We start from the raw sequence: 17836 nt of genomic DNA, 5'->3' as shown, positions 1-17836 counted from the left end.
AATGACTTTTTTTTAGTGCATATTGGGGGTGGGTGGCTGAGTCTAGCTTGTTGGAGATGCTCTTACCTGGGCTTCTGCTCCCTTACCCCCGCCCCCAAACCTCCAGTTATAATTCCTAAAATGGATATATGCTTTCCTATCTAACAACTTCTAACACCTTTAACGCAATTTTGTTTTCTTTCTCAGCATCCATTTTGCAGGACTGTAATGAAAATGAAGTCCTGGAGGACTGAGGTGGGATAGTTGTAGCCATTTTGCTCCTATACTGAACAGCTACAGCAAAGTACAGCTTCCTTTCAGATTTTACTCCTCCTGTTACCCTGAAAATGACTGCTATCTCTCAGTGACTTCCTTTCCCTGTCTTACATACCGACTATATTTGATTTGTGGGAAGTTGGTTTTTAAAAATGACATCATCAGGGGGTTGGTAACATAGCTCAGGAAGTAGACTGTCTAACATGCACAAAGCCTCGGTACAACCTCTAACACTACATAAACTGGGTTAAATTCCAAATTTTGGGAGATGGAGGCAGGAGGTTCAAAAGCACAAAGACATTCAACTCAGAATTCAGTTCAAGATCAACTTAGGCTTATTGAGAACTCTAACTCAACAAAATTTTCAGCATTACATACCCTCAAATTAGGTTAAATAAATGCAGCTTTCTTTCCCAGCTGTTAGCTACACTCTGGTTGGCTTAGACAACCAGCTAAAACATTATACTAAAAACAGAAAATCCTCCATGATAAACTGTAGCAAGTATCAGGCAGATCTGGGTTAAATCTGGGTTCTGTCATGGTTTAATAATAACTTTTGAAGCATTTATTTTTTCCAGTAATAACTAATGCTGTGGGGGCATTTGTCACGTGTCAGGTCACTGTCCTATCTCACCTGCCCTATTTCTTTCCTTTTTAAAAAAGATTTATTTATGTCCCTTTTCAGAAACACCAGAAGAGGGAATCAGATCCCATTCCAGATGGTTGTGAGCCACCACAAGGTTGCTGAGTGTTGTGAGCTACCACGTGGTTGCTGAGTGTTGTGAGCCACCATGTGGTTGCTGAGTGTTGTGAGCCACCATGTGGTTGCTGGAAATTGAACTCAGGACCACTGGAAGAGCAGTCAGTGCTCTTAATCTCGGGTCAATGTCCTATCTCACCTGTCCTATTTCTTTACTTTAAAAAAAAAAAAAAGATTATTTATGTCCCTTTTCAGACACACCACAAGAGGGAATCAGATCCCATTCCAGATGGTTGTGAGCCACCATTCATTACTGTTGCTAATGAATGCCTCAGAGAAGCCCATGAAGAAAACAGTACTGGGCTGGTGAGATAGCACGGCAGGTAAAGGTACTTGCTGCCAAGCCTGATGATCTGAATTCGTGCTGACACCTCCAAGGTGGAAGGAAGAGAGCCTATGCCCCAAAGTTGTCCTTTGACCTCCACACACCCTTTATGGAATGAGCGCACCCCTCTAAAAATGTAAGAGAAAAAGACAACACCACTCCCAATGCCAGGTTGTAAATGTCAGTAATTGGATGCCAAATTAAGTAAAGAGTAGACAATCTAGCCCAGAGCTGGGCCACAGCTCTTAGCTACTTACTCATTCAACAACCATCATGTAAGCTCTTAATTTTTCTTTTTTAAAAAGATTTATTTATTTAATATATGTGAGCACACTGTTGCTGTATGGGATGGTCGTGAGCCTTCATGTGGTTGTTGGGAATTGAATTCTTAGGACCTCTGCTCGCTCTGGTCACCCACCCCCCATTCCAGTCAACCCCGCTCTCTTACTCCCAAAGATTATTATTATACGTAAGTACACTGTAGCTGTCTTCAGACACACCAGAAGAGGGCATCAGATCTCATTACGGGTGGTTGTGAGCCACCATGTGGTTGCTGGGATTTGAACTCAAGACCTTCAGAAGAGCAGTCAGTGCTCTTTATGAGCTGAGCCATCTCAACAGCCCCCTAGGCTCCTATTTTCTAGACACTGGTCAACTCATCTAATGCAGAGCAGTGAATGACAGACTGCAACTCAGCTAGAATCCACACTGTTGGCAGGCAGAGGCAAAAGTGTCCTGAGTTTGAAGCTAGTCTGGATTAAGAGAGCCCTGCCTCAGTGTAGACAAAAAGATAGTTCAAAAATGTTTTGCCTGCTGGGCATGGTGGCACACCTCCTTTAATTTGAGCACTAGGAAAGTAGAGGTAGATGGCTGGCTGTGAGTTCAAGGCCAGCATGGTTTGCATAGTGAGCTCTAGGAAAGCTGGAAGTATGTGATAGACAGACCTTGTCACAAACAAAATGGTTTGCCTCCTATGGAACTTATATTCTAGCAGGGGGTTAGGCAAATAGTAAAAAAAAATGAACACGCCTTTGATCCCAGCACTCGGGAGTCAGAGGCAGGCGGATTTCTGAGTTCGAGGTCAACTTGGTCTACAAAGTGAGTTCCAGGACATCCAGGGCTATACAGAGAAACCCTGTCTCAAAAAACCAAACAAAGGCCGGGCGTGGTGGCTCACACCTTTAATCCCAGCACTTGGGAGGCAGAGGCAGGCGGATCTCTGAGTTCGAGGCCAGCCTGGTCTACAGAGTGAGTTCCAGGACAGCTGAGCTACACAGAGAAACCCTGTCTTGAAAACCCAAACAAACAAACAAACAAACCAAACCAAACAAAACAAAAACAAAAAACAAATGTAAACTACATGGCATGCTATTCATTTAATCACCTCAAACTGCCAACAGCAAAGTAGGGAATTGCTTTACCTATAAAAATGGTCATCTTACATGGCTCAACCCAACAGAGTTGAACGGAATGAAAGGACTAAGAAGGCTCTGCAGTGGGAGCCGAGCAAAGTGTTAACTAGAGGATCCAGGTGGACCTTGGTAGGTGACATTTTATGGTAGGAAAGGACTCAGGAGTTACTTGACACTGCATTCACATTAATACCACCAGGCTATGCAGAAGAAATGAGAAGACAGAAGGAAAAATATCTTGTAAATTAGGAAGTTAGAGGAGTTTGGCAGCCTTTTTATTTAATTACATTTATTCGTCAGCTTAGTAGGTATGTGGAGGCGAGGGGACAACTTCTGGAGTCCTCTCCTTTCACCATGCAGGTGCTCCTAGGGATGGCAGCAAACCTTTGCCCACTGACCCATTTCACTAGCTCAACTGCAGCAAGTTCTTGTTATCGTTTAAAGTTCCCTACTTCACTGCTAGAAATAAGAACACAGTCTGAAAGGAATGTAAATATGTACTGTGCTACAAGGTTGCTAGCTCATACCTGGTGATAACAAGAGGGCAAACAGGACTTTTGGTCCCAAATATTTCTTACTCCCAAAAGACAAAACAATGTTTTACTGTTACTGTTCTCTGGTCAATAAAGCTTTATCCACACCAAAAGGGTAACAGGACATACCTGAAAACAAACTATAGGTCAGATTGTAGTCTGAACAACCTCACAGAAAACGAGGAGAAAACATGTTCTTTTTAATAGAAGACAGGCTAGGAAATGGAGCTGAGTGTCTGTAATTTACTGTTTCCAGTACGCTTCCCTCGCCCTACCAACCCATTCCACCAGATAACCACGACCTGCAATACTTGCTGAGGAGTACAATTAAATAAGCTACTAAAACGTAAGCAAAGGGGAACCCATGGAAAACTGTACTAAATTAATCTGTAGAGAAATGACAGACATGGAGAATTTCTTTAAAGAGACAGTCCTTAGTTTTAAGGACTTTTACATGAAAGAATTCAAAAAGTGGCAAATTTTTAGAATTTTTTTATTTGCATTTAAAAGGAACTGTTGACAACGATTTACTGAAAGTGGGAAAATACAGCCAACACTGCTGAAACATGTTTATTCCACTGAGCAAAACCTCTTAGATGCTGTTACTGATAGGAAATTGAGAGCTTCAGACTGGTCTAAATTAACAATATCAATCACATCTTTCTCTCCTGAATATATAAAAATTAAAATACCAATTAAAAAACTAATATAGCTTCTCTTTAAATCCTTCTTACAGATACAATCTCAGTATTATTATTTAACAGTGGTAATTTAAGAGATTTGTTTTTCTCACAAGATAAGCGAGAATCTACCAGAGGGAACTGATAGGCTGCCTATAGGCTCATAGTGCAAATCAAAAGTCTGGGGACGCAGCAACTGACAGTTCTAAAAATAAAACAATAACATTCATAGAAGGTTCATGCAAAAAGCTTTACTAGGCAGATGGCCACAGGACTAGAACACCTGCTAATTTTACTGGCAACATCAACAGGACTCCTCGTGTTTGCAGATTCAACTTGCGCTCATCTTAGGCTTTGTATTTGGCTTTTCCAGTTTCACTAATGACACAAACATGCTATAAAATAAAAGACATTCACATTAGAAAAGCAGATTCTAAAGAGGCAATAACAGCATTAAAGAGTCCTCCTACGTTGTCTGGGTTCCTACCAAACAAGGTATTTTGGACCAGCAACTTGAAGAGGACATATTTTGAAAACAAAGCAGAATTATAGTCCATTAGTTTGCTTTTTCTTTGTCTTAGTATGTAACTTTGAGAAACATAAAGCTGAAATCAAAACAGGGGCCCGGGTAAGTGAAATAAAAAACACGCTTTAGGTAATATTGCCCATGTAGTCTTTCTAACTGCTCCTGGACCATGCTTATAAACTCACCCAGAAGACTCCTTCCTGCCTCCAGAGTGGGAGGCAGGAATCTGAAGCAGAGTCAATTACAAAATTGAAACTGAATCATTTATTTCTTACTTATGGCTATATCATGTGAAATAACAATAAGACAGTTCTTGTATATTAAGGCTGTTCAATTACTTCAGCCAGCAAGAAGTGTCACCCTAGCCTGGCCAAGTTCCAGTTCTAAGGACATGTGTACTTGACTACAGCTTTATGTGACTAATGGGAACCATCAGTCTGGTCACATTACGAGGTGCTAGAAGGAGAAAACAATTCTTCCCTTTCCTAAATTTTTATGTGGGTTTTTGAAAAATGAGAGCGAGAAAAAAAAAAGCATTACTTACATTCAAATCCCTGAAGTACTCATTATAGTCAAGGGCATATCCAACAACAAACTTGTCTGGAATTTCAAATCCAACAACTGTAAATAAATAATCATAGTTTATTCTTTAGAGAAAATAATACTTTCAAATCTAATTCTTGCAAATGTACCTTCCTCACAAATGTTCTCTAAAGTAACTCTAAGCCATTTCATAGTTAACTTTTTCAGTTATAAGATGGATAAATGACTGGCCAAAAGGCATCTACTTACAGTCTGGCCTGTATCCAACACTTCGAGAGGTCCTTTTCACCAGCAAGCTGTTAATTACAAAAAATTACATGTGGCATATGGAAAGACTACAGAGCATTACAAAGAAAACATTAGTGTTCTTAAGTAGTATCATCTGCATTCAGAATAAGGACAGCTTTGCAGATCCATAGGAAGGCCGAAAGGGAGAAGAACTAAATCACAGAGAGGTCACATGAAGGTCAAGGCCCGCGACTGATCACCACCTGGAAGCTGGTAAGATGCTTCTGAGAGCAGAATCCTAACTAAAGAAGGTAAGACATGCTCTTTCATTAATACTTGTAATAACTGGCTCACGAATGGGAATTTTTTGCAGTGGATACTGAACTCAGAGCCTTGATCACATTAAGAATGTACTCGACCACTGAGTTACTCACTCCATTTTTTAGTTAATTACATTTTCAACTATTTGACTCTTGCTAAAAATGTAAGTTTTAAGCAGTTTTATATTTTAACTTATACCTTTATTATTTATAGAAATCATGAATTTATAAATGTAGTTTGATTACATAATTATATAAAACTACAAAGTTAAATGCTAGTTATCTAATGCTTGTCATATATGCATACAACCAGAGTTGAAACCCTAATATCACCAAAAAAAAAGTTAATGGCTTTCAAAATTTTTATTTTTATTTTCACAGAAGTCACAAAAAAAAAAAACAAAAACAATCACACACAAAGGCCTCTAGTGTCATATTTCAGCAGATTATCAGAACCAGAACATGGGCATTGGTGAACTAAGCAGCCTTGTACAGATTTCATCAATTTTAATCACATAGAGACTAGTCTAATCACTACCACAATCAAGACACTCTGACTCATGCAAGGCTCCCTCCTGTATTCTCTCAACCCCTGTAACCCCTAATCCATTCTCATCTGTCATTTCAAACGGGGTTATGTAAGTAGAATCATACAGTTTTATTGCTTTGCCTTTGCTGTCCTACTATTATAATAGCCTTGAAAAAAATTAAAAATCTTGGGCATCTCAAAACTGGGAGACAGGTAAGCATTTTAAACAGAAAGAGCGAACACCTGCTTTCTGTCCTCCTGAAGCATACTGTACAGCTCCAGTAACACTCATCTCAACTGCTGCATAGTGATGGCTGTTCCTAGTTATTGCTGATTTCATGGTATAAATGTGCTTCAGATGGTTTCAAATTTTGTTCTTCTTAATTCTGCGTTATCACAAATGACGTGAACAGTCGTATTTGAGTAGGGAGATAGAAGACAGGTTCTCACTAGATAGTTCAGGCTGCTTGTCTCAAATTCAGTGTGATCCTCCTGCCTTCACTTTCCAAAAGCTGAGATCACAGGGGTGAACCACCATACCTGACTATAAACCAATACAGATTTTTATATCAACATATATTTTCACTTCTCAGGGATAAGTACTCCGGTACAACGTCTAGGGTCTTCTGGTAGTTCTCTGTGCAGTTTTTAAAGAAACTGCTTTCTAGAGTGACCACACTATCTTACAATACTACCAAATAAGACTTCTTAATTTTTAGTTTGGGAAAAGACCAAAACACACTTGCGTAGGACAACTACATCATCAAAAATTACCCAAGTATTCTCTGAGCACATCTCACCTTCAGCATGGCAAAAACTCACTGAGGTATATTTGTGCCATCTATCCAAAAAGTCCATGAAGACAAATTGCTGAAATAAGTTTTATTAAAATTATAGAGATTCAAAGACTTTATAGATACTTTGATCTTTTAAAAAGATTTTATAAAGCTAGTTTAATTGGTCAGCAGACATAGCACAGTGTATGAGACTATTGCTATCAAGACTGCCAAACTGTTCCACCCCGACCCAAGACCAACAAGGTAGAAAGAATCTTAGGCTGTCCTCTGACCAACACAAGTGCAAGTGACACGTGCCTATATTCCTGTCACAATAAATAAGTGTAAATTTTTAAAAATTAAGAACCGGGGGCTGGAGAGATGGCTCAGCAGGTAAGAGTACTGACTGCTCTTCCGAAGGTCCTGAGTTCAAATCCCAGCAACCACATGGTGGCTCACAACCATCCGTAATGAGATCTGACACCCTCTTCTGGTATGTCTGAAGACAGCAACAGTATACTCATATAATAAATAAATAAATAAATAAATAAATAAATCTTTAAAAAAATTAAGAGCCAATTAATCATTCAGGAAAAGACAAAATTAAAAGACCCGACCTCTCCTCTACACAAAGCACAGAGCAGTCAAAAATTATTAAAGTAAAAATGAAACTATAAAGTAAAAATAAAGCAAAAAGCAACAGCAACAACACAATAAAAAAGATGTTACTTTTAACAACAAAACCCAACTTAAAATAGCAGAAGCATCAACTGTGCCAGGTTCCCTGTGTTCAAATCTTCTCTCTATAGCTTATTAGCTCTGTATCTGTAGGCAATTCCCTAAGCTTCAGTATCCTTATCTATAAGGTGGAGATAACAACTCTTGTAGAATCAAACTATAACCAAGGATAAAAACAGAAAACTATGAAAACAAAAGCCAAATACCCAGATATAGTAAGATGTGAGACTTCAGAAAAAGGAAGCAAGCATGGTACAATTTCAGTGACAACACAAAATAGAATGCCTCACTCACCACTCTAATTCAGAAGATGCAGATGTGCAGGGTCTACCACTTGTTACTACCTTTGGTATGATTTATTTCAATTTCACAAGGGGACCTCAGATCATATGCCATGTCACTCAGGACAAATTTGATATAAGTAACATGCTGAAACAGCAATTGTTACATAACTCTGTATATATGTGAGAGTTCCATTTCTAAAAACTTGTGTATCGAGACTAGACATTCTAGGGACTGGGGAGGTGGCTCCGTGGATAAGAGTATTTGGTCTGCAAGCACAAGCACTTGAGTTTGACTCCTAATATTCACATTAAAAAGTTGCCCATGGCTGTATGTGATTGTGACCCCAGCGCTGGGGCTAGAGATAGATTCAAAAACCTCACCAACGAGCCTGCATGGCTAAAACTTTGAGCTTACAGCTCAGTTAGAGACCATGTCTCAGGCAACAGAGTAAAGGGCAGTCCTGCCCTGGCCTTCACATATCTGCATGAGTGTGTACTCACCTGCACATAATACATATATTACACACATAAATAAAATAAACAATATTCTAAGAAACCATACTATAAATATATGTATTTCCCTAAATAATTTAGCATAATTATATGTATTAACACTGTGGTAGGTATTACAGTGTATGGGAGAGTATGCATGGATTCTGTGCAAACACTCCTGCCATTAAAAACTGCACTTATTTTACTTGAGTGTAGGAGGGAGGTATGTGCTGTGGCACACATGGAGGTCAGAGGGAGTCAGTCCTCTATGTCTACCACATGCATCCCAGGATTGAACTCAGGTTGTCAGGCTTGGCAGCAGATGACTTTACCCACTGAGCCATCTCACCGGCTCATCTGACATTCTTTATGAAGGACTTGAACATCTAGGGAGTTTAGCACCTGAAGTAGTTCTAGATCCAAGGCCTTAGGTATACTGTATTAGACAAGGAATTGACTATAATGGCTTATTAATACACAATAAAATTACAAAGGATACTGTCCTGAGTTTTAAGATTACATTACTCTGTAATGATAAAACGAAAGCTGAAAGCATGTCTCCTTACAAAGAAGCAATCACTCAATATTTTAAATAAGGAAAACATTCTACTTTAAAATGGCATACATACCTTGCAACCTTAACCATTTTGGGGCTGTACTGCTTAACCAGGGAAAGCAAAGTTTGCATTGTTTTACCAGTGTCAATTATATCCTTTTAAAAAGAAAAGAGACATTTAATGGTAAAAAAAACCACCACAATTTAAAAAAAATTGTCCTTATTACAAACATACAATTCCAAATGCAATATTCTAGTATTCTACGACACAATGTCATTCATTTTTAGTATACACAAAATCTCATCACAATTCACACAGAGATAGTCTGGAACTTGTAACCTATCTGGCTCTAAGTAAGCAGAGGGAATATCAATCCCCAGAACTAGATTGCATAGATGTGGCAAGGTCAAAAACAGTAAATGGAACGTATACATGTAAACACTGCACACATACACAAATCTTTCTGTTGTATTTCACACAGGGTCTTGCTATGTAGTTCAGGCTGGTGGCCTTAAACTCAAGATCCCCCTACTTTAGACTCCTTAAGAGATAGGGTTGCAGGCATAAATTACCATGTTTAATTCTGTAAAAGATATATTAGGGTTTTTTTTTTTTTTGTAAATTAAAGATAGGGACTCTTAACATCCCAAACTTTGATACTCTAAGAAACGTTGCTTTGTATTATCTTTTTACAGAAAGATTTATTATGTATATAATGTTCTGCCTGCATTATGCCGGCAGGCCAAAAGAGGGCACCAAATCTAACTATAAATGGGTGTGAGTCAACATGTGGTTGCTGGGAATTGAACTCAGGACCTCTAGAAGGGCAGACAATGCTCTTAACTTCTGAGCCATTTCTCCAGCCCACTTTGTATTATCTTTAAAAGCATCTAAATAATAAGTTTTACTATGTAAAATGACTTTATCAGTGATATACACCCACATGGCACCCATTATGCCCTAGATTCTCCAGTACCATAAAAAAAAATCAGAAAACAGATAAAAATCCATAAAACAGATAGACCACAATGAATATCAGGGCTCGAAACCTAACTCTCCTGCTGGTTTAAAAAGCTGTCATGTAGCCGGGCGTGGTGGCGCACACCTTTAGTCCCAGCACTCGGGAGGCAGAGGCAGGCGGATTTCTGAGTTCGAGGCCAGCCTGGTCTACAAAGTGAGTGCCAGGACAGCCAGGGCTACACAGAGAAACCCTGTCTCGAAAAACAAAAAAAACCAAAAAAAAACAAAAAAAAAAAAAAAAAAAAAAAAAAAAAAAAAGCTGTCATGCTGTGACAGGGCTGTGTAGTAGGACTTGAGGGATGATCTTTGTAGTTGAGAGCTACCCCTGGATAGTCAGGGAGAAAATTGTCCCTCATCTGGCCAATCACACCAGAAACTGTACAGTGCTATCATCCTACATGAACTTTTTTTTAAAAGCTACATTTATTTTATTTGTGGGGTGTGTGTGTGTTTATAAACCTGACATGGTTCAAGGACAGCCTGGTTTACATAGCAAGTTCCAGGACAGCCAGAGAAAAATAGTGAGATCTTCTTCTTCAAAAAAAAAAAAAAAAGTAAAAAAAAAACAAACACAAAGGGCAATTACTGTGTATGCAATCCCACTCATCTATGTCCTCAAAAACCAAATCTTAGAAAGTGGAGAAGGGGGAGAAAGAAATAAGAAATGATAGTGAAGGATACTGATTGCTCTGTTGGGAGATGAAGATGTGTTACTTAAAAGAACAGCGACCAGATAGTTGGCTTTGTGGGTACAGTTTACCATGCAAGCCTAGTGAGCTAAATTCAATCCTTAGATTCCATGTAAATAAATGGTAAAGGAGAGAAGCAGTGATACAAAGTGCTCTTCTAACCTCCATGTGCATTCTGTGTCATCATGCTCACTCATGCAAGCACAAAGGTGTTTTGTGTTTAATTAAAGAGAAAGAGCCAAAGGTGGTGGACAACTATAAAGAAACAAATGTTTTCTGTCCCACTACAACATTTGCACTCATCAACTGACATCAGTTGAGAATGCATGCACACAACCTGTGCAGGCTCAGACAGACAAATTGGCAGCATAGAGTGGGGGAGGTGGACATCATGTCCCACCCATAGTGAGGGAGCTATTATTGATAGCGGCAGCTAGAGGAGTCAGCTTTCTTTAAGGATGTGTCTCCTGGTGGGTTGACCATTCTAGTGATGGATGGTCACACATCCAAGAGTACAGGAGCAGCACAAATTGTTTTGATGGGTTTTAAATAAAGAAACACAAAGTTCGGTAGGTAGGGAAGGGAGGAGAGATCTGGGAGGAGTAGAGAGACGGCGCAAACATAATCAAAATGCAGTAGACTAAAACTAATTGAAAAAAGAGAAGAGATCTTAAAAAGAAATACAAGGGGCTGGTGAGATGGCTCAGTGGGTAAGAGCACCCGACTGCTCTTCCGAAGGTACAGAGTTCAAATCCCAGCAACCACATGGTGGCTCACAACCATCCGTAACGAGACCTGGCGCCCTCTTCTGGAGTGTCTGAAGACAGCTACAGTGTACTTACATATAATAAATTAAAAAAAAAAAAAAAAAAAAAGAAATACAAACCGACCAATGGTGGCACACGCCTATAATTCCATCATGTGAAAAGCTGAGGCAGAGAGGTTATGAGTTCAAAGGAAGCACAGGTTACTCAGTAGGTTCAAAGCCAGCTTGGAGGGCAGGTATGGTGGCACACAATTGTAATGGACAGCATTCAGAAGGCTTAGGCTCCTGATCCACATAGTGAGACCCAGAACAGATTAGGCTACATGAAGACCAGGTCTCATAGAAGGAAAAAAACTCATCTTGAGTTGTATGACAAGATCATGCTGAAGGAAGAAAAGAAGAAAGGAAGAAAGGAGACAGGGAGGAAGGGGAGGAAGATAGCAGGGATGGAATAAGAGGAAGAGAGAGGGAAGAAGAGACACTGATGATGGCAGATACCTATAATCCCAGCACTTGACTTGAGAGGTACAGGCAGGTGAGATGGAGGGAGTTAAGAGTCTAGCCTGAGATATTTACCTACTTCTTTTTCAAAACAAACAAAGAAGCAGAAAAAACCTAGAGTCAAGGGTGACGCCTGGTGGTCGAGCACTTATTTAGCATGCTCTGGGTTTGATCCCTAGCACCACACATAAAACAAAGAATAAAAATTCTTCTGTTTAAAAAAATAGGGGCATTGGGGCTGGAGAGGTAGCTCAGTGGTTAACTATAGTAGCTGGAGTTTGTATTGCAGCACTCACACAAAATCCAGGCATCCTGCTTCCATCACAACTCAGGTCTGAAAAGACAAGAGGCAGGAGGATTGCTGGGGTTTGCTAGCTTCCGACCTATGTAAGAAAATGTGAGCCCCAGGTTTAGGGAGAGACCCTGCCTCATAGAATAGGAAGTGCAAGAGGATGGCACACACATCCTCTCCTGGCCTCTGTTCTTATGCACAAGCATGCATACTTGCACACACATATATACCCAAGCAGACATACAAAACAATGCACAAACATAAATATTACAAAAAGCGGAAAGGAAACAAGAGATTATAAAAATGAAAAGCAACTACTAGGGACAGAAAATGAAGATAGAAAAATGATGCTCTAGGAAATGCAAAAAGTATAAAGAATGAAAAATGATGGAGAATGAAGTTGATATATATTCTGAAGCCACAATGAGAATCTATTAAGATGCATCCTGAAGAACTAGGGAATAGAGTCAAGGTAGGAGGATGACCACAATCTGTGGTATAGACATACATGTATAGAGTTCAACAAATCAGACAGATGTGAAACAGGGAAGCCACAGGCAAAAAATAAAGTCTGCGTGTAGGCAAGGAATAGGAAGATGAAGACATAGAAATGTACGGTTTTATGTAGGACAGCCAAAGAAGGCCTTAATGAGACAGTGTCTTCTCATTTACTTCTGAGTAATTCAATGCGTCTTAAAGCTTAGCATGTATCAGAATCAGCTCAAGGTTTGCTCAAAGATTGATGGTTTTTATCACAAAGATTCTGAGCCCACAAGCTCCTAGCTAATGCTTTTGGTTTTTTACACATTGAAAAGCAATGGGCTCCAGACAGTAGTGGCTTGAGTCTTTACTCCACTCACTTGCCAGGAATATGATACTTTTATATTATTTAGATGAAATGTTAAAAATCTTGTAACATTCCATAAAATAAAACTTAACACACTAAATCACACACACACACACACCCTTCTCTATATAGTTATAACTAGTTTTAAAAGAAAAAAATCAAAACTGAAAAAGGAAGTATATAACTTTTTTCATGAGCAGCAAAACACATCACTTACAAAATATATTTTTTGTTTGTGTCTTTTTGTTTTGTTTTTAAAGTAAGGATTTTCTCGGTCTTTAAACTCACTATGTAACTCAGGCTAACCCAGGAATTCATGAACCCCCTGAGGATCTGGGATTCCAGACATGCCCTACTGTACCTGGCTTCTCTTAGGGTTAGAAAACGCAAGTGCCCCTGACTTACCTTTATTACTATATACACTAAGTTAGAAAGTTGTAAACAGTATATTAAAAGTAAATGTAGAACTTACTTCAACAATCAAGACATTCTAGAAGAAAACAGAGAAATGAAAATTAGTACATGAAGTGAGACAGTATTCCCAATTATCAGTGAAATCATAAAACAAATTCTAAGAAATTACCCAAATTCATACTTGTGAAATTTCTCTGGATCTCAGTGACTCATATGTAAACTGAAAAACTTGAACCAGCTCTCCTTTTATGTATTTTGACTCTAATATTCCAAGAACTGTAATCTGTATAAATGTCCTTAAAAATAATGTATTTAACATAATATAAAATGCAAATTGTTTACTTCTCCATCAAGCTAAAACTAGTATGGTTGTGTGCGTATTTGGGAAACTGGGAAGAGACATCCACCTTAAACCCACCCCAACCCCAACGCAATCTTCTAGTTAATTTTACTCTGTAGCCCAGGTTGGCCTAGAATTCATAATGTAGCCAAAAATGTCCTCAAACTGGCAGCACCATTTCTGCCTCAACCTACTGAATAGTAAGATTACAATTGTGATTTATCATGCCTGGTCTGCATTGCTAGTTAGAGGGACAAGGTGACAGACGTTTCACATGCGCACAATACTCACTGGACAGATTTAGTCTATGCTGTTAGTCTATAGCTCTCAATTCACTCTGCCAAACAACCATAACATCAGAATTGCCAAGTCTTCTTCATTACTTTAAGTTAGTGATTATCAAGGGAGAGTACACAGCATCCATTGGAGTCCATGAAAATTCAAAAATCTTTCTCACCTTGTAGTTTGAACGAAAAATCCCCCCCCCATAGGCTCTTACAATGGAATGCTTGATCCCTTGTTGGTGGAACTGTTTTGAGAAGGGTTAATAGGTGTGGCCTTGTTGGGGGAGGCATATACTAGGAATGGGCTTCAAAAGTGACATTTCAAAAGCCCACACCGGGTCTAGTCTCTAGTACTCTCTGCATCCAATGTGCATATAACATGTATGCTCTAGATACTGCTCCAGTGTCATGTTGCCTGCCTGCCACCAGGCTACCCTCCAGGATGATTACAGACTTACCCTCTGAAACTGTAAGCAAGCTCCCAATTACATGCTCTCTTTTATAAGTTGCCTTGGTATTGTGTGTATTCAAAGTAACTAAAGACATACTTCATCTCCTTTAACCTATAGTTTAAGTACTTTACAAGATAAATTACTACCAAAACTCAAATGTAATTTAAAAATACATGAGCCGGGCGTGGTGGCGCACGCCTTTAATCCCAGCACTCGGGAGGCAGAGGCAGGTGGATTTCTGAGTTTGAGGCCAGCCTGGTCTACAAAGTGAGTTCCAGGACAGCCGGGGCTACACAGAGAAACCCTGTCTCGAAAAACCAAAAAAAAAAAAAAAATAAATAAATAAATAAAAATACATATGCTGTGGGTAAATCTGTTTAGTGACTGGTCATGAAAATATTTGGAAAATCAAAGCTGTGCGTTAAAAGGAAATTATAATCAAGAAAAATATCTAATATGTCCATGTTTCAAAGCAATTTACCATAGAAGGCAGTATCTTACAGTGCTACACAGGTCTAAGAATGTAAGCCTAGAACTTCTGGCAAACAAGCTACAACTGCATCCCATTCTATAGGCAGGAAAAAGCCACTTTAAAGTAAAGGTCAGGGGCTGGCGAGATGGCTCAGTGGGTAAGAGCACTGACTGCTCTTCCTGAGGTCCTGAGTTCAGTTCCCAGCAACCACATAGTGGCTCACAACCATCTGTAATGGGATCCAATGCCCTCTTCTGGTGTGTCTGAAAACAGCAACAGTGTACTTATAGTAATAAATAAATCTCTAGGCCTGAGTGAGCAGGGACTGAGCAAATGGAGTTGACCAGAGCAAGCGGGACCAACTGGAGCGAGCAGAGGTCCTAAAACTCAATTCCCAACAACCACATGAAGGCTCATAACCATCTGTACAGTGTACTCACATACATAGAAATAAATAAATAAATAAAATAAGTAAGTAAATCTTTCAAAAAATAAAGGTCAGGATATGCATAGAAAAATTTTAAAAAGATATAAAAATTTGGGACATTTTAAAGACTATTGTTCTAATACAGAGAGAGGGAAAGAACTGCTACCACTGAGAGTTTATTTTGTCAAGTAGCTACATGTCTACTTAATAATGGAAACAATGAGGCTTAGTAGTCAAATGAACTACCTAAAGTAGTAAACATAGAGAAGGGCAAGAGAAAGGGGTTTGAATAAAGGTTATTTTGGATCCAAAGACTACCGTTTCAAGTATTAATGGGAAAATGTGTGCATTATGTCTGTACTTGCATACACATAAGATAAATTTCCACAAAAAATTAGAATGTTTTAAATAAACCCATAATCCTATCATCAAGATTTAACTTAGCTAAATTTGTATTCCTTGATGTTTTCCACAATAAAAAGAATCTATTGTGGCTGTTATGAGAAGTTATTTTAGAAGCAGAGCTCTGTTTAAGATCACAGCGCTGTGTAGTGAGACAGAGCCATTAGGTGAAGAAGACAAGGTCAAACTAAATCCCAGCAGGCCTCGAAGGCTAGGCCCCTTCCAGCCCCGAAAACTGATTATAGAAGGGCAGGTTTCGAATAGCTTCTAAATATGGACAAACCATGCTAAAAGGGAAAGAGGTCTGGCAGTTGTACACCAAATGGACAGCAGAGAGGCAGAGAGCAAGAACCAACAGATTAAAAATTCGCCCCTAGAGGTTCTAAACACTGCTGACAGCGACATTTGTTTGGCATGACCCTGATACAGGCCTCCAGAATGCCAGCATTTTCTGTTAAAGTTCCCTACAGAGTTTCTGTGAAGGAAGTAGTGAGTAGTGAGTAAGTAGTGCAAGAAAGCAGTAAGCACTAAACTTAAACGCTAGAGGAAAGAAAGAATTTGGTGTCAGCTTGCAAGCTCTTCTACTTCCTGCTTGCGTGACTTCGAGATTGTTTACATCTCATAATCCCAAGCAGGTTTTGAAACTTTTTAAGTGTATTGCTTCATTTCCTGATCTGCAAAATGGAAATATAACTGCCTTCACTAGATTACTGTGAAAGTTACCAGGTTAATACATTTATATATGGCACAGTGCCTACAAGTAAAAAATAACCAGCAGCTTAGAAAACATACCCAGTCTAGTATGGGGGCTTATGCTTGCAATCCTAGCATTTGGGAGGCTGAAGCAGGACCACCATGTCAAGGTCAACCTGACTTACATAAGAGATGTTCAAGGATGGTGTGGACTCTAAATAAGACTGTGTCTCAGAAAAACAAGTGCTGGTGAGATGGCTCAGCGGGTAAAGGCACGTGGTGCCAAGCTGGATATGTGAGCACAATCCCCTGAACTGTACAGTAGAAGGAGAGAACTGACTCCTGTAAGTTGTGCTCTGACCTCCACACACTCACACATGCCCCCTACACATGCATACACAGGTACATACACATGCACACACAGGAACATGAACACAGAAATAAATCAATGTTAAATAAGTAACAAAATAAATAAAATAAAGCAAGACGACTCTACAGATTTCTCTCATAGTAGTATATAGTTATTCACCAGAAACTCTAAATCACTTAATCTTCTTAAAACTCTGCAGTAGCTACCACTACCACCTTAGGTCTACCTACCTCCGGGGTACAGAGGTTGCCCCCCAAATGTCACAGTTAGGAAATGCTGAGCCAGGTTTTTGATCAATGCTGTCCAGCCACAATATAATACCAATTTTCTATCTTTTTAGAGATAATCACAGAGGAGTAGAGTGGGGCCATGGGTAAGAACCATAAGATCTAGAGTTAAGATCACAGTACTCATATCACAAGTGGTGTATCCTGCAATGCTTGTAACTTCAGCTCTGATGACTTTAACACCTCCTCAGGCCTCTGTGTGCACCACACAGGCTTGGATACTGGGATACACATAGAGAAGCATCTGTGCGCGCACACACACCTTCAAATGAAACTACATTTTAATCTATTAAAAAAAAAAGACTGTCCCTCTCCAGCTCTATTTTCTGAAGGATCCCAAATTAGATTTTCAAAGTAGTATTATAGAAAGCAGTAATTAAAGCCGGGCAGTGGTGGCGCACGCCTTTAGTCCCAGCACTTGGGAGGCAGAGGCATGTAGATTTCTGAGTTCAAGGCCAGCCTGGTCTACAGAGTGAGTTCCAGGATAGCCAGGACTATACAGAGAAACCCTGTCTCGAAAAATAAAATAAAATAAAGCAGTAATTAGCAATATAGACTGTGAGGGTTAATGGTATACTCTGCTGTCATTTGGCTATAAAGTCCAGGAGATAATATTAATCTA

General features: G+C 39.3%; 1 protein-coding gene across 2 annotated transcripts in view; it reads right to left on the bottom strand.

The window, feature by feature from the left end:
• Positions 1 to 3761: 3761 nt before the first annotated feature.
• Positions 3762 to 17836, bottom strand: part of Hprt1 (hypoxanthine phosphoribosyltransferase 1) — a 35797-nt gene continuing 21722 nt past the window's right edge. For both annotated transcript variants that reach the window (XM_021153055.3, XM_021153056.3), the window contains exons 5-9: positions 13546 to 13563; positions 9031 to 9113; positions 5284 to 5330; positions 5036 to 5112; positions 3762 to 4360 (exon numbers count right to left, since the gene is read on the bottom strand). In XM_021153055.3, the coding sequence (XP_021008714.1) occupies positions 4313 to 4360; positions 5036 to 5112; positions 5284 to 5330; positions 9031 to 9113; positions 13546 to 13563 (273 nt within the window). In that variant the 3' untranslated portion in view covers positions 3762 to 4312. The remainder of the gene's footprint in view (positions 4361 to 5035; positions 5113 to 5283; positions 5331 to 9030; positions 9114 to 13545; positions 13564 to 17836) is intronic.

The sequence above is a fragment of the Mus caroli genome, unplaced genomic scaffold (genome assembly GCF_978045245.1).
Source record: "Mus caroli unplaced genomic scaffold, Mus_caroli_1 scaffold_5, whole genome shotgun sequence".
Taxonomy (NCBI): Eukaryota; Metazoa; Chordata; class Mammalia; order Rodentia; family Muridae; genus Mus; species Mus caroli.
This window is presented reverse-complemented; position numbering and strand designations above follow the sequence as displayed.